Below are 25,187 nucleotides of genomic sequence, written 5' to 3'. Positions count from 1 at the left end.
TGTGGTTTTGAGCACACAGGGCACAATTTGTGGGGGAGGCATCTGTTAGTGGTGCAGTGGCAGTGGAAAGGGGAGGCTGGTGAAGCTGAAGGAAAGAAAGAGAATGCTTGGGGACATGAGCTCCAAATTAAGGTGCTGGCCAACCTCAGGTTGAGGAAATATTTATTTTTTGCTTTACAGTAAATTCTTATTCCTTAGACAGCTACTGTTTAATTATTAGGCTGTTTATTACTTTTTGACTCACTTTTCCATTTTATACTTTGACTTAGCCACGGTGGTGTAAATATTTGAGGTAGAATTAAGGGAAGCGCAGCTGTATAAATCCATTGCTTTTTTTTCCCACCTAGTTATCTAAGAAGGATTCTTTATTCTTTACCCTAGTCTCTGGAAGTGCTATGGAATAAGCTCATGCTAAAATGTATGTGTATTTCTTTCTTTTTAATTCCCATGAAGTTTTGTCAAATGGTTGTTGGAAGAAAATACTGCTTATTTTGGGAACAATGTGCAAATAGAGTTTATTTTAAAATTTTAAAATGAAACAAGGAGGAGTTCTTATTGACAGTGAAATATCAGATTATCTACATCCTGTTAGCTTTACTTGCAGAAGGATGTTATAGTAAATATGTTCCCAGTGAGAGCAAGAAGAAGCAACTTAATTACAGCGTGTGGAGGAACTATTAATGGTAGAAGTTTTGGAGTGGACTTTCTGAGAAAACAAGTAGGGCTTCAACACAGGAACTGGAATCCCCTGGTGTTCATTTGATAGCAGAATTATTCTCCTACTGATGCTGTGCTTAACAGAGGCTTAGCTATTTTTTCAGTGAGGAAAATATCCTGGCAGCCTAGAGAGACAACACTAAGCCAAGTTGGAAGGCTTAAATATAATTCCTTCTAGAAATTCAGATTAAGGAGCAATTTATGAAGTGCTGCTTCAACCAACATGGCTTCAAGGAAAATCAGGTGATGGCAGTATTCTTCAATGACCAGAATGCAGACATTTGACTTTTTTCATCTCAAACAGAAACTGAATTTCTTTTTACACTGAGGGTTTTTTGTCTGGGAGGGAGCAGTGGGGGAAGTGCCCTGTCCTTAGAGTAGGTACATGGCAGGAAAACTTTAAGTACATACAGCAAGTAGCCTGATAGAAAGAGTTCATGCTTGAGAAGAACTAAAAAAGTGGGACTATAGCCCAGGTCCAATGAGAACTTTGATATAAAAATGTGGAGAGGAGCTTAATGCAGTGGTCTTAACTGAAACCAGAATTTCTTTAGTTACAGGTTTTTGTGGAAGGAGTGTAATCCATGTGTCCTCATAGAAAAGAGAAAGAATCAGGAAATATTTTTGAATTTTATTTCATTAAGCTTCTTCATATTCCTCAAAGAAGCAGCACACAGAAATGTAGTTCTGAGTTGTTTGAATATAAAATTTCTGACCCGGTAGACCTCCCCGAGAGAGGGGTAAAACCTCTTTATATGAAGCTGTGTGGTAATAATTTTAGTATTTTGAAGTACTTAATTGTTAACAAGTCCAACTTCTCAACACCCATGGGAGCTAAAATATTTTTACACTTGGCTGTTGGAGACTCCCCAGGCAAGGTCTTTTCTATACATGTAAAACTCCTATGGCTGTGAAGGGGTGGGGAAAGTGTCTTCCAGCAGCCATTTCAGTGTGTGAACTGGAAAATGATTATGCACTGCTTTTAAAAGATGGTTTTGCCTTATGCGGCTCTTCAAGTGGTTGAGATTTGGGAAAAATAATTGTGATATATTAAAAACATACCTTTTCCACTCATATTCTGGAACTGTTATCTAGGATCTAGGGCAAACAGAAACAAAACCTCCATTCAGTTCACCCTGTGCAATGATGAAATACTTTATTATCTAAATAAACTTGGTAGAGATAACAATTCTGGAAAGCGAGAAAATACTAAGTCTTTCTAGCTCTGCATAATCAAAATGCTTATTTAAATGATAAATAAGGACAAGTTCACAATTTTGTATTGCACATGTAATTATTTTTATTTTTTTTTTAATCTGTGCAGCTGGCAGCTCCAAAACCAGAAAAGTTATGTTTGGCGTGCTTCATGTAACAAGTTGATTTGAACACTTATAATTTTTGGTTTGAATATTAAAGCATTAAACCACATTTGGGAGAGGGAAGCTCTCCAAAAATTTGTATTGGCTGGGTTAAGGAGCTGGAGTGAGAAAAGTTAGTGCATTGTATCTCTCTCACTTGCAGAAACCAAATTAGGGGCTTTGTTTATTGGGGTTCAGATTCCCCTTGAGATGGTAAAGGTAGAAGCTTTTTGTTGCTGTTAAGAGTTGAGCAATGACACATAACATAAAACTCAGAAATTATTTTTGAAGCTTTGTAATTTCAAGTGCTATTAATTAGACTGCCAACCTTTCACTCTGCTTTATTTACTTAGCAGTGAGCAAGCACGTTTTAAAAGAATAAAAATTCAGTTTTTAGACTTATAAATGTAGACTTATAAATATGAGCAAGTTAATGTTTCAAAAAATCTGTTTTGTTAAATGTGGTTTTAGACTCTTAATGTGAGTTACTGTCATATCTACAAACTCAAATGGCTTTTTAGTAATCAGCTTAGATATTCAGCTCTCCGTGGCTTGATTCCTTTGAATTATGAGCAATTTACTAAGCCCTGGGAATTTGTGATGGAAATTTCAAGCTAAAAAAGGAACTGCAATAAGGGATGTTTCTTGAACAAGTGGTTCTGTGATACCGTGTTACTTAAGGTTTTAATAAAAGCAAAAATGTGTCAACCAAGCAAGAATACCATCAGCCTAATATCAACACGGTACTAGAAGAATGAGGTTTCTCTGTCAAAAGTTCCAGAGGTTTTGTAATTGTCAGTCTTTTTAAAATACTGTAAAGTACTTAATAGCAATTTCAAATATTTTTAATAGTGACCACTAATCCTGAACCCTGTCACATGCGTGGTTTTTTCGGCGTTAAAATGTCCTTTTTAATATTCCTGTTTAAAATGTATGCATTTATTTTGATATATGAATTCTGGTGTGAAGTTCTAATAATACTTTTTGTTTCATAAGTATTTTGTATTGATGTCATCTTAAGTAGTAATTTGTTTAGAAGTCACTACTGAAGCAAGTCAAATTTAGGTAAGGCAGTTCAGGCTGATGAAGAGGATGGATTCTGGAGGGCTAGCAAGAAAGACATTTATTTTTAAATCTTCTTTCTTCAGTGTGAACAGATAATCATTTTCCTGGCTTATTTTTACTGTATGCTGTTACTGCAATCTTGTTTTAGTGAGGAGGATTTGCAGTGAAATGTAAAAAACTATTGAAATGCTCATGTCTTTTGTAAGAGTCTTTTAATGTGCCTTCTACTTGAATTTTATTGAACAGCCCATTCTTTTCATTTCACCTTCCCAAACCCAACCAATTTTCCTATTAATTTGCTTTACTGAGAAGCATAATGATGCACCCACTCAGCCACATAGTCACCAAAAATAACACATTTCTGAGAAAGCTGGATAGACTTAAGCATACAAATGGGAGGCTGGAGATGGAGTTCTGTGGCTGCTGTTCCAGGACTGGGTTTCTCACTTTCCAGGCACTCTCCTCACAGGCTGTAGCTGTGCTTGGGGTGGTTGTGACCCAAGGGCAGGACCCAGCTCTTGGCCTTGTTGGCCCTCATGCCACTGGCCTTGGATCCAGCCTGTCCAGATCCCCCTGCAGAATTCCTGCCCTGCAGCACACCAACATTCCAGCCCCATGCAGGGGTATTTGGGGGAAGGAGCAGCCCACTAGAGCAGAGACCAGGAAAGAGAATGTAAAAAAGTGAAACATAGAAAAGTGTTGTTACTTCTTTGGTGTTGCACTGAGAAATAACTGATGATTGTGTCAGGGTGTTGGTTACAGACAAATGATATATTTAATTTTTGTATGGTTATCATTGATTGTCAGAATTCCTATCTAAAAATGCATTTAGAGGTCAAGATGTGCTACCAAGTATAGATTGGGTTGTCTTTGCAAAAAACACATGTTGCCTCATTAGAGCAAGTATATCTCTGTAGTTGCTGACTTTCACCTAGAGCATCCTAGTTAAAATTTTCCTGCACGGTTGGCTTTCTCTGAGGAGCTGTTCCACCATCCATGGTGGCATCAAGTGGCAGTTGCAATTTGTGAGAGTCACAAAGCTGTCAGTGTGTACCTTGGAGTGTATATATGGGGCACTGCTGTTTTCAAGGAAATGGGAATAAAGCCATGCAGCTGACAGCTGAGGGAACAGAACAAGGTCCCTGGATTCATTATTAAAAGAAAATTTGTGATACCTAACTCGGATGGCACTGGTATTTCTAGGCTACCTTTGAAAGAAATGGTCTTTTTTATTCTAGATACATAGGCTGTCAGCAGTCCTAAAATGTGCAGGATTAATAAACTTAAAAATAAGGCTCTGTGAATATATTTCAAATGTAAAACCTGGTCTTTGACTTTACTCTTTTCAAAGCTAAGCAAACATCCCAGAATGAATATGCACTTATTAACTCTGTCTTGCTGGAAAGGAGATGATTGTGTTGAATTTTAACTGTTGCTGAGAAACTGAACAATTGCATTGTTTTGCTACTCAGATATGGTTCAATAATGATTGAAAAGCTGTAGGCATATTTCAGTAGAATTGTGTAGCTGGACTAACATTTCAGAGTTTGGAGAGAAGCTACCCTTGAGCAACTGCAGTCAGTTCCTTGTGCTTTTGGGGAAGCTCTCATATTGTGTTTCTGAGTTCAAGCCTATGTAACTGCAGGACTATGCTCCTGAGAATAATTTGTTTATTATTTGTGCATGTAAAGCTGGGAGCACATTTTTCTTTGGTTTTGCAGGATAACCCTGTGGTAGAAGCTGAAACCTCTGAAATTAGGTATCAAATTAAAGCAAAGTAAGAAAAGGAAACAGAAGAAATGCAATTCTTAAGCAGCACTCACCTAAATGGAATGCAATGATAGGGTTGCAATGCAAAGTTGGAATGCAAGGGTAAGGGTTAATTTTGATCTGAACTGATGTTTTTTTGAAATTTTTATTCCAGGGTCAAATAACACTAATGGATGTGCCTGTATTTAAAGCAATTCAGCCAGAGGTAAGTCTTTTGTTAGCTTTGTTTTTCAGTCTAAATAAGAAAATTGATGCCAGAGTATAAATTCTGGAATTGCCAAGTGTATGGCTATAAATCTTAATTTTTGTCCCAATTCATACATTTCTGAAGCAGATGTTTTTTTAACAGAAAAATATCTGTAGCTAATAGCCTGTTTGGGGATTGATACTGGAGATGAAGCATTGGGATTAAATGTTTCTGAATGACAAACATCCTGATTTGATAAATCTGATCATAATGTTTTAGGTTTTAGCTACTGATACATGTTTCCATAACTGCTTCTCTTCTCCTTTGGCAAAATGAAAATGGTTGTAGTGGCATTCAAGATTTGTGTGATCTGTTGGGATAATACATGGATGATTTGTGTTTTCTTGTTTTGTTTTTATGTAATGCCATATTCCTTTCAGATTTTAGCTGACTTGAGCTCATTTCGGCATCTTCACAGTGACTATAATAAATAATGAATTTGTTTCTCCTCATTTCTGTACCATCAGTATTTTCCTGTGGGCATTGTTTTGTATTTTGAGGGTTTATTTTTCAGTTTATTGTGCATTTTATCAGTACTGTGGAAGTCTTTCTCAGGCCATCAGTCACTTCAGTCCATCACAAATTATTTCACTGGCAGCAGGTTTGTTATGTCACTCTTGTGACTGCTGAAGAATATTTTGCTTCAAGTAGAGAAAGCAGCTCAATCTCTTGGCTGTGATTATTGGTTTCATAATTTGTGTTACCTGGGAATTTTTTTTGAAGGCTGCTGTTTGATCTGTACTTGAAGATGTTATGATTCAGCTTTCATGGTATTTCAGCAATATATTTCCCAGCACTTGTGGATCTGTGTGTGATTTTTTTGTTCATTTCTTAATTTGTTGGTCTGGGTTTTGGGGTTTTTTGTTGGTTTAATCCTTTGTTTTGTTGATTTAAAGAGAGCTTTCCATTTGATCTGTTTTGAACCTACATCACAGCAGTACTTAACATTAGCAGAAATAGTACACAGACATACATATGAGGAAAACATTTAAAAGAGTCAGATAAAAGGGCAAAATGCTTTAAAGCGTTGGAGAAGAGCTTTAAAAAAAAGGAGATCATATTAGAAGATCAGGATAAATATATTCTGCCAATTAAAGGCACTCCAAGGCTATTCAGAAAAAATATGAGTGTAGGCCAATACATCTGGAAAGTAATTATTTATAAGAAATCTCTATAAGAATAAGAAAAAATTAATAAGAAAAATTGGTGTGATGCCTTCACTGGAAAATATCCACGAGGAAGGGTGGCTGTTTGACTCTTTGGAGTGTTTGCACACAAGCAGCTGAGGGCTCTGACAGCTTGCAGGCATTACCTGTGCCTCAGTGCTCCTTTGCTGTACACAGAGGCTGGTGGCTGATGTGTCTTTAAACTGTGTTCATCTCCTGAGGAAAAGGGTTGTAAAGATCAGCTCTCACATCAGAAAAGGCCAAACACAATTAAATTGCTTTTCTCCTGGTTTGCAGAAGGGAATATTAGATGTGGAAAGCTTAGTTTACCTCAAGGCATCTTGACAGCAGGTTAATGAAGTGGGGTAGATTTCTGAGCTTCCTTCAAGCTTCTACCAGCCTGTGCCATATCCATGTCTTGCTTCAACTTGTAAATCCTTATCCATCCCTTGACATGTACAGTCAAGCATTGTGGAGTTTGTAATTAAAAAACAAAACACCCTTGAGCTGATTTCACCTGTATAAAAGAGCTCCTAAACTGAATCTTCAATGAGTGACTGAAAGGCATTGATAGACTTAGGGTTTTTTATATAAATACTGATACCAAATTTCACAGCTCTCATCTGTATGCATGGTGGGAGATGATGAGCAATGTTTTTCCCCAGTGTGCCATGATTTAAAAACAGGGTGTTTATTGAAATCTGTAATTCACCAGCAAATCTTTTGTTACATGGGTTGTGAATCTCTCTTTGCTTCCCAAACTGCAGAGTAGTATCTGAATGAAATTTTTCAGCCTTTAATGTGTGTTCATTTATTTTCTCAAGTATGGTTTCTGTAAGATGTACTCAGAGATGCTTAATTTTTTTAAATTGCAGGAAGTGAATTTTCATCTTTAGGCTGTGTGAGCAGTATTCTTTAAGTACCTTTAAATTATTTTGTTGCACCTTCCTCATTTTGTTAAAATATTTATTGAATTATTACAGGTGGCTTTTGTTTTTTAATAAAAAGCAATACCAGAATTTCATCCTGGTTATCTTAACAAAAACAGAGCTGAATAGCACTTTCCAAAGCAATATGTAGTAGTTTCTCTTTTAGCAGCAAAATTAATGAGCATGCTCACAGCACACTTACATACTTCGGCAGCCTTTTGCCTCTATCTGTAGCAAGTAAATAGAATTATTTCTGTTTATATTCAAATTTCTTAGCAATACTGTGGTTTCACATGTGTGCTCAAGTTCCTGCATGCTGCCCGCTACAGCTCACCATTTCATGCTTGGTGGCAAAACAGACTGGACAAGCTTAGTGTTGCCCACAGAATCTGGGATTAAGGGAAGTGGTGGATCCCTTTTCATTTGGTGTGAGCCAGAAGCAGGGACTTGAACCATTACCATAGTTAGATAATCTTTAGTGACATGATCCTCTGCCTGAGCTGTATGCAGGCTGTATCACTTCTGGATTCTGGAAACCACCTTCCTTCTTTATTAAAAACACCTGCAAGTTACTTCTGAGAAAAGAGAAGGAATTACAGGTTGTATGTTAATTAATAGTTAATCGGCTGCAATATAAGAAATAAAGATATAAAGAACACACCTCTCTGACATAAATATCTATCTGTATGAAAGCAGCCAATTTGTGTTTTAATTTTTAGAGTAAAAAAATTACAGAGTTCCCCCAGTAAGTCCTAAGGTTTCCTTCTCTTCCCTGGGAATGGCAAGTGGTATATTGGTTTTTGTTCTCTCTCTTGTAGTGGTTGTGGCTTTCTAGAGGGCAGTGACTGTAAAGCTCTGCTTTACTGTAAAAGAAAAGCGAATTATACTTGCTTGGCTGTGCTGCTGGTAGTTGTACTAACATTAAATAACAGCCACATGACCCCTTGCAGAATACATCAGCTTGCTTTTTTTGGAAAATCTGATTACTTGCTTTACATGTTTTAGTACATCATCCAGAATTATTTGCCCATGTGTTCATACTGAAAATCTCTACTGGGTTTTTGGCTTTAACCTCTTCATCCCCTCTGTTTCACCAGACTAGGCAGTGAAAAAAATTCACTTACTGAGTATTCTTAATCTCTGCTTACTCTGAAGTTGTAGAACAATTCCACTATTAATCCTTGCTTCTTTTCTCCTCTTTTTGAAATTTTCCCTTTGACCTAGATAAAGGTTTTTGTGCGAAACATGATCTTGCTCTCTGCTGTGTAGTACAGGTTATAATTTAAGTGTTCCCACAGTATTTCGTTAAGGAAAATAAAATGCTATGTATTCAAAACCAGAACGAGTTGCAGAGAAAGTTCAGTTTTTGTATTTTTGATCCTATGTCTTTCAGTTTTTCAGATCAGTTTAAATTTACCACATTAAGTAAAAATGGTGGTTGTAGTGATGTAGCTCCTGTTCCTGAGCTGACTGGCAGACTAAGGAAATAATCCTGGGGAATACTTCAGGTTTGAAACTTCTGATGGAAAAAGTAGAATGCTAGAGCAGGATCAACAAATAGAGTAAGTAAGAAGTAGGCAGCACAGCCTATTTAGCAGAGAAGTGAGTATTCTTATAGAAGGATAAGAGTGATTTCTCAGTTCCAGTGTGGTATGTGAGTGTTTTATTGCCATTGTGAGTGCTGTCAGATATGTCCTTGTTGGGACTATATGGGACTGCTCCAGACCAAATCCAGGGAGGGCAAACACCTTGGTGGCTGCTCTTCTGCTGGTGGCATCTTCAGGCAGTGCCAAGGGCACTGAAGTCACGCAGGTGAGTTCTAGCAAGGGGCAGGAGGGTTCTGAGCAGGGGTCCCCCAAGACAGAAAGGTCAGGTGGTCATCTGGGAAACCTGACAGGCAAAGGGAAACCACCCTTCTTTTGGTTTGAAGACAAGAGAAAAGGAAGCTGGCTTCCCAAGGGAGAGGAGTCTTGCAAGTGAGATGAGGAAGCGTTTCCTACGCTTCCTGAAGTGAGAGGGGAAATGCTTTTGGAACTCTCAAAGCTCTGCATTTCCTGTGTCTGTCCCTGAATGTGGTGTGGAGGTCACCCTAAGCTGTTGAAGAATCTGAGCTGAAGGCACAGGTCCTGAATGCCTGTGTGCCTCTAAACCTCTGGAAAAAGCTTTGGATTTGTGTCTTCCAAGCCAGGAGCAGCATCTTTTGTTTTGCAGTATTCTCAAATCTGTTGCCATTGATGGGCCTTCAGATGTACTGGGCCAGGGCAATGGGGAGCTTCTGCCTAGAATCATTCTGAGTTTTTCATTCTGTGATGAGAACTACAATTGAAGGACATGGCCTGAATTTGTAAGAAATTCCCATATTTTCCTTCAGCTTGAGGTGATAACTAATTTTTTTCCCACTGCTAAGGAAGGGTTATCAGATGCAGTGAATTAATTCCCTTGTGTTACTCCAAGTGCAAAGCTAGGATTCCAGTGGAAACTAGAGATGCCAAGGGACAGAGAATTTAATCAAGAGTCTCTTGAATGGCTCTCCTCTCCAGTAGCCTGCTCTTCTTTGGAACAGAAGTAATTCAGGGCTGTGTGGTTGTCTCATGCATACTCATTGAAGTGGAGGTGTAAGGACAGGCATGTGCTTTCCTGTGCTGAACATGCCAGATTTTCCAGGGTAGATTTAGGTGGTACAACTTTCTACTGAAATTTGAAGGAGTAACCCTAAATTCAAAGACAGAAATTCTGCATTCTTTCATTTTCCAGTGCCTGGCCAAGAACCTCTGAGTCTTCTCTAGCAAATACCAGCACTCAAACGTCAAGTAGACGAAATCAGGGTCCCTCTTAATTGGCATGACATTCTTTAGTTGTTTTGGAACATCAGTTGGAAAGATGCTAAGAAGTTTCTGATTTATAAAAAGTCAAAAAAAAAAAAAAAGAACTTGGACTAACCAGATACCAAATTCTCTTAAACTGTGTCTTAAATGGCACAATTGTTGGTTACATGTTGAGTCACCTAAGTTATGTGGTAGCTGGATGTGTAGTGTGAATCTGGCTTCAGTGAGGAGTTTTCAGCATGGTAATAAAACTGATAGCACTTCAGAGTGGATGATCTGGAATGAAGACGTGAATAAGTAAAAAGAAAGAGCTGTACTTTGCTATTATGCCATTTGAATAATTAAGCTGTGTCTATTTTGATTCTTTTTCTTGGTAGCACTGTGGAGCAGGTTGTGTGCTGAATGCTGTATTTGCATCTATTCATGTGCTGTTGTATACATACAGAAGAGCTCATTTTGGTACATTTAGTTATTTATCATTTCAGTGAAAACTTCTTTGTTGAAATTAAGTGATAGTAAAAACCAAGATGATGCAGTTTCCCAAAAGAGGCTCCTTTGGAAGGGAAAACTGAAAATAGTGCTTCTTTTATTGCTATTGCAAATGATGACACTTTTCTGGTGTTTCTTTAATGCAACATGCCAAGTTAAAAACGTGTCTTAGATTGAGTTAACTAGGTGTATCATCTCTATAAATATCTTCAGAAAGTGATTAAAAACAAAAGGACATTTGGCTCTCTAGCTCAGATTCATGTTTGAAGCAGGATCTTCTGTGGTAACAAAATTAGGAAAGATCTAATTCAGCAAAAGATTAATTGTAATAATAATAACACAATTCAGAAATTACACTTGTGGAATCTCAGTTTTCAGAAGGAATCAGAACAAGTGTAACTATTACTTCAATGTGTTGTTGCTCTGTTATTTTAAAACTTACAAGATAAGTGTCTCTATATGCCTTTGGCTCTGGACATGTGTTATGGACTAAATTAAAGAAGTGAATTTTCATCTTTGTTCTCCCAGGAGCTGGCAAGCTGTGGCTGGAATAAAAAAGAGAAATACAGTTCTGCACCAAATGCTGTTGCTTTCACCAGAAGATTCAATCATGTGAGTTATTTTTTTCCAGCATTATTACATGTACACATTTTAGAAAGTCTGGGGGATTAAGTGTTCTGGCAAATCACTTTTATTTTGGATCACAGCTGATTACTTGACAACTTAAGGAACTCCTTTTAGCAGATACTTTATCTACAGGATATGCAGAAAGACCAAACCAGTGTTGAAGAAATATTCTGTTTTAAATAGCAGCAATCAATGAAAAGTGCACATTTTCCCCAGAACTGCTGGCTGGCTTTTATATAAAGACAGAATCATAATCACAGGTTAAAGGCTTGCTATACAGGATTTCTGGACTAGTAATTAGATGTAATTTCCTTCTGTGTTAGTTGACTGTCTTATGCTTCACATAGATATTTTTGTCTCTAGGAATAGAAGTCTCTTGTTAGCATAGATACCTTTTTAAGGTGATTCTAGGCAAACTTTCAAATATTCCAAACAATTTTTCTGTAAAAAATTTGTTCTTTAATTCTCTATTTGGCACAATTTTTAGGTAGTATATTTGAGATTTATGGTTTTTTTACTCGACAGTTTCTCTGTATAAAATCAACTATTAAAAGAACAACAGAAACTTTCTCCACAATTAAAGCTGGAGGAGTCCAGCTGCGGAGTTATCCAATTATGTCTCAAAACTGTGATGATCTTTTTAAGTAATTCTATACTTTCTCTTTCAGATGAAGTAATTCTATTAGTCTCATCTCTCCTCTTGTAAATGTTTAATTATGTCTCAAACTTACAAGCTTTCTTACAGAATTAACCTCTGTACCCAGTCTCAGACTTACAGAGAGCTTTGTTAATCATCTCAAACTCAGACCAAACCACTCACATTTTCAGGGTTTTTTTCCCTATCAATTCTTGTGTATTTTCTCACTTTTCATGATTGCTCTCGCTGAGGATCTGATCAAATCCTATTACTTTTCACTGACAACACTTAGAATATTTCTTAGCCTATTAATTGAAATGCTTGTCTGGCTTTGGGTTTTGGACACTTGCTTCTGCACTGGACTGAAGAGAAAATGTTACACTGCAAACTCTTTGTGTATCATCTATTGAGATCCTGGGGACTTTGGTCAAGAATTTGACGATTTGGGATTTTTTTGATGGTTTTTTTTTTTTTTTTTTTTAGTTGTTATTGCTGTTCTGCATTTAGTTGAAATTTTCCTGACCTAGGTTTTGAAGTTGCTTCTGTTAGAATGTCTAGGCTGCTATAAAAGCACTCTTGGTTTTGACACTAATCTCACTGATACACCATTGATTCTAACATTTGCTGCCTTGCTTATGCATGGAAGTTGTCTCTTCAAAGAAATGTTTAGTTTTGCTGAATATTGTGGAATGTTTTTGTAGTAAAAACAATGTTAGTATAACTCATCAAGGACTTCACTTCTCAGTTGTTCTTATGTACTCTGCTGAAGAACTGCAGGAACTGCCTGAAGTCAGCTTCAGACATACTAAACAATTGGTAAAATATGCTCAGTAGCCAGAATGAAGGAGGGGAAACCTTATCATGGGAATAAGGACTTCCATAAAGTTTATATCAGCCTTTGTTCTGGTATCAAGGAAGCCCTCTGTATAGGAGTAGAGAGGGAAAAGGACAGATATTGATTCTGCTCCACTTGCCTGGGGTGTTCAAATGCTTTGTCCTAAAATAAGTAATCAGGAAAGTCATAGAGGCTTGCAGTCTTGTCAGGCAGGAATATCAGCAAAATTTTGTTAACTTTAGAAATTTCACTGGGGTTAAATTAAGCATTATGCATCTGTCTCTTCCCTTTTTGCCCCCAGCTTGCCAAAGAAAAACCATGAACAGCTCTCACTTCCTAAGTAAAGAGAATATTAAATTACTAACAGCTGTTTCACAGCAGAGTGATGTGCAGGTAGCATTTTGGAAGCAGTGATGATTCTGTGCAGTTGATTACATTCCACTGAGGATGAAGTCAGGCAGTTCCAGCATTAGTTATGGGATAATTGGATGTGCCTGTGAAAACAGATTGAGTTCAGGGAACAGAAACCAGTTGAATCCTTCCATGCCAGGACTCTCCTGTTCTTGGAGAATTCATTGTTGAGTGGCACTCAATATAGATCTACATATCTGATACAATTTTTTAAAAATACTTAATGTGCTAGTTCTGCATTAATTGATATTTAGTGAGGAGGGAAGAAGCCTTTTTTTTTTTTTAACTCTAATTCTCATTTTTCAGCTTTCTTTTGAAAGTGAGTTGTATACTCGCTGTTACTGGTAAACATGTCAGAACACACAATTGCCAAGTTCACTTTCTAGATTATTGTCTTACCTTTTGAAAATAAACGTTTTTCATATGTCTCAAATAAACAGTTTTTTTGAAGGTAACTGTGTAAAAGTCACTATTGGTCTCTTGGTTATAAGAGTCTCTCAACTGAATACTTCTTTCTTGAGGTTTTGTTTAAATGGGAGTGGAACTGTGCTGCCACAGAGCTTAAAATATTGAGAAACTTGTCAGCTAGATTCAGTACATTGGAACAAATGTAAAGGAAGGGATCCCACTTACAAAAGCAAAATTTTATGTTTTACTGAATGTGTTTATGGGAGTTTTTTTGGTTTTTTCCATCCTTTTTTAACCCAAATGCAAACATTGTATGAAGAATTTTTTTCTGGAATATTGTAATGTTGCTGAATTGCAGTGGGTTTAACTGGGATTATTGGAAATTCAGGAATGGAGTGGTTAGTATGCATGCAATATACCTGAAAGAAAAAGCCAGAAACTATTAAAGGGGTATTCTTGAATTTCCCTATCTTTTGATTAGCAAAGACAGCAAAGATAGTTGTGGAAGCAGTGACTATGATCTTAAAAACACCAATATAGCAGAATTGGTGTTTCAGCTAAGAAAAACATGGGATAATTTAAAAATCTTAATATGCAATTCAAGAACAGGTATGTTCAAAGTTATGCCTGTTATTCTCAGTTGACCTTAATAGGGAAGAATATAAGTATACAATTATATGTCAAGGAGGCTTTAAATGCTGCCTTGAACTGGTACCAAAGGTGTTGATACCCAAAGGCTGGGAGTTATGTTGCTGATTTGTGTTGGTATAATGAAATTTAAATGCAGCAAGAGAGGAATATATGGAACAAATATTTATTATTATTTATGTAAAGAATGAAACAAAAGTATTTCTTTAAATTATTGTTTTTGCAATAATATGCAGTACATTTGGTTATGGTGCTGTCTAAAGATACTGGTTAATAGACATGAACAGCCAAAACCCAGTGTTCATGTCAGTAAAAACACATCAGAGAGGACTGGAAGTGGTTGGAGTGGAAGTGATTAAGTGTGTTTGATTCTGTATCTCCAACCTACTCTGTCGCTGGTGGGACTGGAGGGCTCTAAGCTTCAAAGGAAATTTGTTCTGGTTTGTTTGGGGTTTTTTCTTTTCCTGCAAGAGCTTGGAAGTGTTGAGCTGAGGTCTGGCTGGGAGTGGGACAGAAAGCAGACTTCCTTGGGCAATCAAGAGTGTTTGTATCCCTGGGATGCCAGTGAACTTCCATAGAAGTCAGGGTCGACAGGAAATCAGGGGATTTTTGTCCTGATGAAAATGCTGGAGTGTTGCTCCATGTTCCGAGCAAGTGTGTCAAAGTCTGGCCCATCACAGGCATTTTCCTGTTGCATCAACACTGTCTGAACTTAAAATCAAAGAGATTTGGGGCCTTAAGGTGTAGTGCTGTGTGTGTTGTGCTTTCCTGATTCTTTACGATTCAGAAATCTGTGTTAAACTTTTAAATTCCCTTGATCTTCAGTAGGAAAGCATCTCCTTGAAAACTCGTTGATCAATCTGGGGAAGAAAGTTCTTTTTCTCAAGCTGTGTAACTACAGCAGAGCACCAAACTGAGGTCAAGCTTTTTACGACAAAATTTTGAAGTACTGCCAAATATTTTATGTATTCAGTACTTCTGTATTTGATAGTGTTATATAGAATATCTCGAGTTGGAAGGGGCCCATAAGGATCACAGTGTGCAAATCCCTGCTCCTGGCAGGACTCAGTAAGGACACCTTCAGAATATTTAATTAAAGAAACTACTGGAGAAGACCTGGTAACAATTTACATATTTTTGTTTTCTAAACAATGAAGAAGGTGCAGGAGTTTCAATTCTTTTTACTCTTAATACTCCTGAGATTGTCTCAGCACTTGGAGCCCTGTCCTTAAAGGAAAATTATTCTATAATTAAACAATGGGAATGCCAATCTCTGCCGTTTAAATACAGTTACTGTCACTATGATTTTCATATTATTGCAATTTGGTGATGTAACATCAAAAATAAGACAATTTTCCATATTTTCTCCTTTTAACTTTAAACTGTGGTTTCAAAACATCTGACATTTTTGAGCATGGCAACATACTGAGATTTTTTAATCAATTGGAACCACTTTTTGTTTGTGAGAATAATGTGGTTTGTCAGCAGATATTTTGCTTTGCAAAAAAAAGCAAAAGAGGAAAGAAAATGAAGAAAAATGAAAGGAAATAGAAACCTGAACTCCATGGTTAATTCTTTCCTGGCTAATACAATCTTAGACAAACAGACCAAAGGAAAGTGATTCTTATGCAAGATGTTTATGGGGATTTTTTGTGGGTTTTCTTGTCATTCTTCCATTTCTCAGTTCCAAAGAGCTGTTGTGATTTAACATCCCAGTTTTCATCAGATCCATGTAGCTTCACTACAAATATTATAATTTTGGAGGTGTGGATCTTCTTGTGCTCTTCTGTGTTAGGAGCTATTGTACTGAACAAAGTGGAACAGGACATTTCATTTTTCTAATTGAGATTTTGGCCAGGAACCTGAATACATAGATAATTAGTTTACAAGACATAGTTTAGCGTCACTTAAAAATCAAAGCAACATGACATGTTGAAAGGTTTTCATGTATAAGAGTGAACTTACAGTAAATTTCTTCATACACTGTTTTCAGTAGTTTTGTAAATACCAGTCATGCTGTATCTTGATGATAATTAATTTTTTTCCTAACTCATAGCAAATACATGACTAAAAGCTGCAGTATTTGTTACCCTTTGCTAATTCTTTGCTACTGCTTTATTACAGTTACAAAAGTGTTTAATTTTTATCATTCTTTATGAAGGCAGAGGGTGGGAGGGAGCAGAGAAGAGAAAACAGTGGAGTTTTAGACATTTTACCAAACACTTTTAAAGTACAGCTTTTATGAGACATTCATGTAAGCATGAAATGCAGCAACCATTCTTTATACTGAATTTAGCAGGGATTTTACACAGCAGTGAAATCAGTTCTGGAGAGCTTAGCTAAGAGTATGATACTGTACTGTACATCAGCTGGATTGGCATAGCCAGAAATAAAGAGTATTAACTAGAAGCTAGGTTATGGCAGAGCTTCCTACCTTGCATTCCAATTTTATTCAGGATTAATTCTTTTTCAAGGTGTTGGAAATGTCAGTGAGCTATAGTTGAAACTGCTCAATTCATTTAAGAGTTGAGTAAGGCAGCTTTGATGATGTGGGAAAGCAAACCAATGGATATGATTCAATATTAGTGTTTATATTCCTTCATTTTGTAGGCTTTTCATAACAATTCTTCATTATTTTATTTTCCTGGGAGAGCACTGTTCGAAGTTTGAGTGTTTTGCCATTTGCTTTGTGTGTGATCTCACCCTCAAGCTTACCCTCAACTCAAGTCTGTTTCCATAGGTCATACTTCCATAAAAATAAATAAAACTTTTAAACATATGGTGTTAAAACTCAGTATTTTTAAAAAGGTTTTTTTTTTCTACATTTTAGGTAAGCTTCTGGGTTGTTAGAGAGATTCTGCATGCACAGACTTTAAAAATACGAGCTGAGGTTTTGAGCCACTACATCAAAACTGCAAAGGTAAGAATTTGTATTGTGAAGAGAATGTGGGATTCACCATGATCAAAGGTTTTAGACCCAGTTTGGTCAGTTCAGAAATACACATGAGGAAATATCTGTCTGACACCTGACTTACCTGTGATTGTTTCTGTTGATACCAGTAACCGTTTGGCTTCTGTGTTGTCATGAAGTGTACAGTCAGTTTAAACAGCTTTAGTCAGAAGAGAAATGGTTTGTTTGGTGCCTCCATAGAGGTTCAGCTCTCTGTGGCCATAGTGCAGAACAGATGTGGGAGGCCAGGTGGGCTCAGATCTGGTTCATATTGAGATGGGACTGGCCAGTGCTGGGACAGGCTCAGCTTTGGGCACGGCACCCTGAACTTGCCTGACCTCACCAGTGCACTGCAGGCTACAGTGTCTGCTGGATGCTGCTGGCCTCAAAGCAATTATGTGCTGTAACAATTAGGTAATTGAGCTTTGCTTACCTGTCAGCTGTAAAAATCACAGTTACAAAAAGCAAGCAGCTCTGTATGGGATGTTTTTATATCAGCTCATTTATTTCTGTGCTTTTTACCTTGGCTTTGCTTACATATGGCTGCTGACATGAAGTTACTGTAGTGGGGGCTGTTGGAAGGAGTTTCTGTTATCCAGAGCTATTATCAAAGCAGCTTGGTGCCAGAGGTCACACTAATTACCTTTTCTTTAGAGGAGCTGTAAATCCACTCCACAGTGAATTCCTTGTGCTGGCAACCTATTGTATAGCTTATATGGTATCTCATCTACACTGCTTAATGCATGAGGTAATTAGATTTAACAGCTGCATTCCCCTGAAGTTCCCAGACTGTTCTGGTTGGTGATAACTTCTGTTTCACTGCTGGCAGCAGCTGAGAAAGCCCTTCTTTTCATTTCTGATCAGCTCCACTGTCCTTTGGGACAGTGAACTTTATTGCCTTGCTTGGGATGTGTGTGTGAGGAAAAAGGGTTCTTGTGGAAGTGGAGGGACAAACTTCAGCAGGGCTGCTTGGAAGGATAACAGGACTGTGGTTTATGAGAAACATCGAACCCCTTCCACCTCACCCCACAAAATACTGATTATCCTTTACACTGGTTACTATAGAATCCTCTCAAAAGAGGATGAGGAGAGGGAAGTACTTCATCATGAGGTGTGGGCAAACTTCCACTGTCAGCAGGACATGCTGGAATCTGGGATGCTGGGAGTCTGAGCACCCAGACTGGAAATGCTACTGGGGTGCCATTACAAGTGGCATTTCTGACTAATACTTGTGAGGACTTTGTTCCATAAAAGGCTGTAAGTTTCCTGGCAGTGTGTTAAGTGGAGAGAGAATCATTTGCCCTGTTCCAAAACTGTTAGCCAGAAAACCATCCTTGGGTTTTGGCTTTCATCGTTCCAAATAGAGGTTCTCCTTCCATGTTCTGCATTTAGTCAGTATTCCATTGGTCTAGTTTTTTTGTCCTTTTGCCTCATGAAAGGCTTCCTAGGTAAGAAGTAAGCTGAGTTTCAAGTAGGAAAAAGGATTTCCACCATTTTTTGAATAGGAAGGGTTCCTTTTTTTTTCTTGCTGGAATCTTGACCTACCTTGGTGACTATTCCAAATGGATTAAGCAAGATTTGCAATACTGCGATTGAGTATCATTTTTCCTTAGCAAAATCTCTCTGCTAGGGACCTCAGTTTGGGTGCATTGCACCAAAAATGAATGTAGTTTGGATCTCTGGGAGCTCACAGCTATCAGAACAATTGATGTTGCAGAAGAGCTTCAGGAAGAACATTTTCCTCCAGACTCCTTTTAAGCTTTCATGAGAGTAGTACCAGTAGTTACTTGGCCAAGGCAGTGGATAGTTTTCGAGACAGAGGGAAAGGAAAAAAGAAAAGGGAGGGAAATTCCAAATGTGTGAGAAAATGCACTTAGACACAGTGTTCTGTAGGGACTTTTTAAGGGAATTCTTTTACCCTAATGTTTTTGCTGTTCAATTTTGATTGGGTTGTTGCTTTCAACTAGTTAGTTGTCATACCCCAGAAATGGCCTTTCAGTGAGAGGAGTACTCCAGGGATCTGACTTTTGAAATTTACCTCTGTGATTTCATCCTGCTAAGATATTTTTTGGGTGCTTTGCTGTAGCCTTGGTCATTGCACAAACTCTAGGTACTGCCATGATTGCATAACTCACCACTGGGTTGTTCTTTCTGGCATGTTGTTTTAAAGCACTATTGAATGCTATGAAAGGAATTTGTTGGGTTTGAATGTCAGAAAATTTCTGGCACATCACATATACTCCCCAAGATGTGTGTCTGCATAGATATTTTTAAGGTTCTCTATGGGCTATGAAACAGCTAGTTAGTCTAATCCAAAACCATAGAGATGCAGTAATGAAAAATTAGGATGTGCCATAAAAGTTGTCTGTGTGCATAGCAGTTCACTGTAACACTTCATTTTAGAACATGCAAGATGTCTCCATCTTTACATAGTTATTTATTCTGTGTTCGCTATTGACAACACTTGGAATGTTGTTTATTGTTGTTTTTTTCCTCTGTTTTTGTCCTCAGAAGCTGTATGAGCTGAATAACCTCCATGCTCTCATGGCAGTGGTGTCAGGCCTCCAGAGTGCTCCCATCTTCAGGCTGACCAAGACGTGGGCGGTAAGTGAGGACCAGCAGGACAAGGGGCTGGGGATCACTTGTTCTCAGGTAAATACAGCATCCTGAAGCTTGTTTTCAAGGATGCAGCACTTACTACAGAGAGTTTTAACTTCGTTCTGCTGTGTACATAATGCTTCTAGTTCCTCTGAAATCTATGCTTTCCTCTTAATTTTTTTTTTTTCCGTTCTGCTGTAGAAATATTTTCCTCTGAAAAATAGATCCCTGCAGATTCTGCTAAATTCAGAGGCTTCTCATTTGGCCAAAAGCTATTTTGTATTTAGTTGCTGGAAAATTCTGAATGCCAAAGCGGGTCATACTTTAATCATTTAGGAGTTTATACTGTTGGAATTTTTTATTTTTTTTTTTTTTTTTTGCTATAGAGAGCAGATGTTCAGAAACTTGTTTCAGTTTCCATAAAGAGATTTGTTGTTTCTCTGACTGATAACTAACTCTAGCACTTTTCATTATCATTTCATAGTTAAAACTCCATTAAGACAGTATATTTGTAATTCTGTCTTTGTACAATTGTGAAAGGACAGTATTCTTTGGAATAATTTTTGTCATCTGTTTTTTGACTGGGATTAATATTGTTTATCATTGTATCCTCAATAAGAAGAATTTTAGGAATTACTTTTGCTCATTGATACTTTAGAGCTTAGAAAAACGTCCTTATTGAGCCATATATTGTGTAGTTTTTTTAACTGTTTCAGATGACTGCGACATTCAGTGTGACAGAAAAAATGATGTGATTGAGATGCTCCTGTGCATATCACTAAAAAAAGCTGAAAGCTTTCACTGAATACACATCAGTGCATCCTTGGGTGTTGCAAAAAGTTTATTTGTCTGATAGCTGCATGAAAATGTCATTCAGTTGATAAATAATCCCAAAATTGAATCTAATTCACTTCTGCCAAGATACTCCTCTAGAATTCTGGTCACATTTTGCTAATGCACATTTAAGTTAGACATTGTTTCCAAATACCAAAAATGTATCTGAGGAAATCTTAGTGAAATTAACACTTCAAAATTATCTCAAGGAGAACTTCTGGTTTCTAGACTTTGTTTTGGAATTGATGCCTCAATAGTTTTATGTAACTGTGAGGCTGAGTTGATTTTTAAATTTCTTTTTGTGCACAGCTCAAATGAAATGTAACTATTACCATATATTAATAATAACCACATTAATTACTACCATGATAATGCCATTCAGATCTGGGAGTCCTCAGTTTCTTTTGATGCTTCGTTATGCACTAGTTTACACTCACAAGGTTTATTTGTGTGCTCTTCACATATGTATCAGTCTTTAAAGCTCAGCCCTCTTCCAACCTCTGAAATTTCAGGTAACTTCTCCCACATTGCTGCAGGTGTTTGATTCCTCATACAATTCCAAGCGAGTTTGTGCTTTTCATCATCTTACATGAGCCTTTGCAAATGCAAGTTGCAGGATAGCTCCCAGCAATGTGCACTGCAAACTGATTTAGTTGTCCTTCCCTTGGAAGTTCAGTTTATAAATTCCTGAAGATAATTCTAAGCCTTTGGCTTTTTGTATATTAAAAGCAAGAAAAGGCACACCAACCCTTGAGTCACAAAGGCATTTGAGTAAGTTGCACAGGAACCCTCCAAAACCTTCAACAAGGAAGAATTTTTTCTCTATTTCTGAGATGATTTGTAGCAACTCTCAATCAACTCAATTTTCAGAATCAGGAAAGTAGCTGCAAGTATATTCATTCCTAAAAAAAAAAAAAAAGCCATCCTAAATGGTTGGAATCTAGAGTTTAAAGGAGCCATTAAATACTTGCTTGGTAATCTAATGTTCCTAAAAAAGATGAAATTCATGTCTTCTGACGGTATGTCTGAATTTGTCTGAAATTTGTCTCACTCATTGCCTGCACACACTCTGAGCTCTGGAGAATAATAAGCACTACTTTTAATGTGTGATTTGCCCCATTCAAAACTTGAGAAGAATTGTGAGCCTTTCCAAGAAAGTTCACAGAATAGAATATTCAGCTTCTCTCCATTTAATGTAAAGGAATTCTAGATGACCAGTGAGGGTTTGGGCAATAAAGCAAATACTCATTAAATATGTGAAGTAGAGTGAGCCAGCATCGTGAGACCTCATCTCTTCTTGCTGGCATTTCAAAAAGGTTGTATTCAGAGCTGGCACACTGCAGCTAGAAAGCCAAGAGCAATTTAGAAGGCTCCAACTCCTTCCCTGCTGCTATAAACTGTCAGCCTTAGCTTTTATTGTCTCTGCATATGTACAGCTCTTTACTGTTCTTTTAGTCCAAGAGACAGAAGAAGAAACATTATTTAAAAAAGAAGCAGCTCCAAAACTGAAGGACCAAGAAATGGGCCCTCACAGAAACACTTCTAATGTGCTTGGCTTCTCTGGACTGTTCTGCCTTGAATGCAAGAAGTGGAGGCATGGCATGGATTAGCCTAGGAGCACCAGGGGAAGTCATGCAGGGTCAGCTTCTTACAAGATGATCCAAAGAGCCTGGAAAGATACTTCAGTCTTGAATAAGAGTGTGCAAATCAGCATGGTTTTAGGAAAATACAGTTCATTTCATTTGAGTTTGAAAATTATATGTTAGTCTTGTCTCACCTTTCAGTCTGCAAAACTACACAAACCTTTCAGACATTAAATGATGGCAGAATGTTTTAGGGTATTATTAGAAGCAAGCTAGTCCAGGCTGATAAAACTGGAACCAGCTTTGAGAAGATGAACTTCAAAAGATAAATGCCATGTTTGAGTGGTTGGAAAGGTGTCATGTCAGTCTACTGCTTCCTTCTTCTGAAGAGTCTGCAGTTCTGATGAATGGAGATGCTGTTCATTTGAGTGTTGGAACCAAACCTAAATTAACGATGCAAATTAATTGCTGGAATATCAGCGATGAGTATGTCTTAGGAGACAATTCACTTTCAACTAGTGGCTTTCTCCTGAAAGCCAGTGTTTAGTTTGTCTGTCCTCAAAGTAATTCCAAATATTCTTCTTATTAAGGATAAAATAATAAATAATATTAATGACAAATAAAAATTATGCCAAATACTGTTCTTCACAACTACAAAGGCAGAACTACAAATATGCTGTCTAATGGAGTTGTAACAATGAAATTATAATGGAAGAGACCAATATAGGAAATGGAAGTAAAAATAAATTATTTCAACATGTGAATTGACAGAAGGGAGATTTCACTTCTCTCAGGCTCAAACTTAGGTTGATCTTTAACTGAAGGAAATATGCATAGAAATTCAGTGATCTGACCCTTGTAATTGCATTGCAGGGAAAAATTGTGACTGGGACTTGAAATGCTGAATCTCCTTCCATAATGTTTAGTGGGAACATCTTACACCCTTTGTTAAATTCTGACTCTGAGTTGAAGTGGAGACTTTGAGGCAGTTTTGGAGCAGCAGTTCCGCAAGATGTTTGGAAAATATTTTGACTTGCTTTCCCCATTTCTTACCAAAGAGAGCCTGGTTGGTGTAATTCTTGTCAAAGGAAGGGATTGGAGGCAGGAGGAATGGATAATGAAGGAGAACCATGACTTTTAAGTTTTCTGTACAAAGTGGACATTTCTGTAATATTAAGAGCCAGTAAAATTGCCAGCTGGCAGATGGATAAAACTCCATAAGCCTTCTGTAAAAAAAACCATAGATAAAATCCTTACTCAAATCCAAGATATAGCCCATACTAGCCACTGTGAAGAGAATTGACTTCATCCCTTTCCAAGCCAACACACTTATGGATAATCAGAGTGAAAATGTTACTGGCATGAATACTGCTGATGTGGACTGCACATGAAGTTGTGATGTGTGTCAGCTAGATTTGTTTTTTTTGATAACTTACATTGTTTCAGAAAGAGCCTCCAGGATACCAACATTTTTACCTGCTTAATTTTAGAAGTATTTTTGAATTTAACACCCAGAATTGTTGCTTTTCTTTGCGAACTTTCTAAGTGCTTCTCTTTAAGGAGTAAATAATGTAATTTTGAAGCAGTTGAGTTAAAAAAAAAAAACCAAAAAAAAAAAACAGAAAAAACCAGCACCCAATAACAGCAACAACAATGGGGAAGTGGAAATCTGTGTTTGTAAGGGTAAAAGAGAAAATCATCATGATCAAACTTAAACTCATCTGGTTTTGCTTTCTTTTTTCTTTGCCTAGTTACTGAGTCGGAAGGATAAAGCCACCTTTGACAAGCTGGAGTATGTTATGAGTAAAGAAGATAATTACAAAAGGCTTAGAGACTATATCAGCAGCTTGAAGATGACTCCCTGTATTCCCTACTTAGGTAAGCTGTAGCCTATTTCTCCAGTAATTACACAAACTAAACACCATCTTTTAAGCAGTCAGGAAACTGAGTACTTCAGTAAAGAATCTACAGCCCAAGATGATTCTGAACACTCTGTATGTGACAGGACAGAACCTCAAAAAGAAAATACCTCTTAAATGTCACAAACACTGCAGGTTTTACATCCACTATCAGTTTTCTAGGAAACTATTTTGCCACATGTTGTACAGATACAATGACTTCTGGAGAAGTACTTCTATTGTGCCTGCTAGCCCTCCTAAATACTAAATACTTGACTGTTCTAGTAATGATAGCTTTTAATTTATTATAAATTAATTTATTAATAAATCACAAGCCTCTGAAAGAAATAAATATAGATCTTAGAATTTGGAACATGGTAAAATCTGGATATATTGCTGCATTTTGTATACACCAATGTGACAAGGCTGCTTTAAGTGACTCAGCCTTATGGAACAATTATTAGTAAATTATATTTCTGTGTATTTAAAAACTAGATAAAGGCATTTAACGTGTGTTGGTTTTGTTGTCAAGCTAATTTAGTATTAAACTAAACAGACATTAAAATGGTAGGTGTGCTCTTTTTAAGGTAGCTTTTGTTTCACGAGATGTTGATAATTCATAAAGTTAAGGAACTGTGAATCCAGTTCTTGTTTTTGCAGGTAGTAAGTTGCTCTTACACCTGAATTTAAGATGAGCTCTTGTGGTTGTTAAAGCCTATTGAACTGTAATCTCTGTTCCTGAATTTTGATACTTCCTTTACTCTGCTAGGCTGTTAACTTTTCCAGGATTAATTGGTTGAATTTTACATGCTTGCTATAGAAATAGAAAAAGCACTTCACAATGGGGGACCAGATTTTAATGCCCTGTTGTGTTTGTCATTCAAAGCCTGAATTGAAAGGCACAAAAAGGAAACCAAGCATTATGTAATGTGGTGAACCATGGAGCTTTCCCATCTTGTATACATGGACAATATAGATACTTGATATATAGTTCTGAAGTGCTTCTTATGCTGATGCTTTTTACCTGTATGCCATGATTTTTGAACATCAAATTGTTTCCTTGCTGGTTATAAAAATGCCAAGCCAAATACTGGGAAACAGTTTTTGAGTTTTATTCAGTTACAGATGTTTTCTCCAATAAGTAGCAGCTGTCTAATTTTGCATTAGAATAACATTTGGGCTTGACTAGGTA

General features: G+C 37.2%; 1 protein-coding gene across 5 annotated transcripts in view; it reads left to right on the top strand.

Annotated features, from left to right (window-relative positions):
- RALGPS2 (Ral GEF with PH domain and SH3 binding motif 2) overlaps positions 1 to 25,187 on the top strand; it is a 113,852-nt gene that overhangs the window by 29,164 nt on the left and 59,501 nt on the right. For all 5 annotated transcript variants that reach the window (XM_021545911.2, XM_077785288.1, XM_021545912.2 and 2 more), the window contains exons 4-8: positions 5,065 to 5,115; positions 11,095 to 11,178; positions 16,963 to 17,052; positions 19,594 to 19,686; positions 23,849 to 23,975. In XM_021545911.2, coding sequence (XP_021401586.1) covers positions 5,065 to 5,115; positions 11,095 to 11,178; positions 16,963 to 17,052; positions 19,594 to 19,686; positions 23,849 to 23,975 — 445 coding nt within the window. The remainder of the gene's footprint in view (positions 1 to 5,064; positions 5,116 to 11,094; positions 11,179 to 16,962; positions 17,053 to 19,593; positions 19,687 to 23,848; positions 23,976 to 25,187) is intronic.

The sequence above is a fragment of the Lonchura striata genome, chromosome 9 (genome assembly GCF_046129695.1).
Source record: "Lonchura striata isolate bLonStr1 chromosome 9, bLonStr1.mat, whole genome shotgun sequence".
Taxonomy (NCBI): Eukaryota; Metazoa; Chordata; class Aves; order Passeriformes; family Estrildidae; genus Lonchura; species Lonchura striata.
The sequence above is the reverse complement of the archived record's forward strand: the minus strand, read 5'-3'. Positions and strand labels throughout refer to the sequence as shown.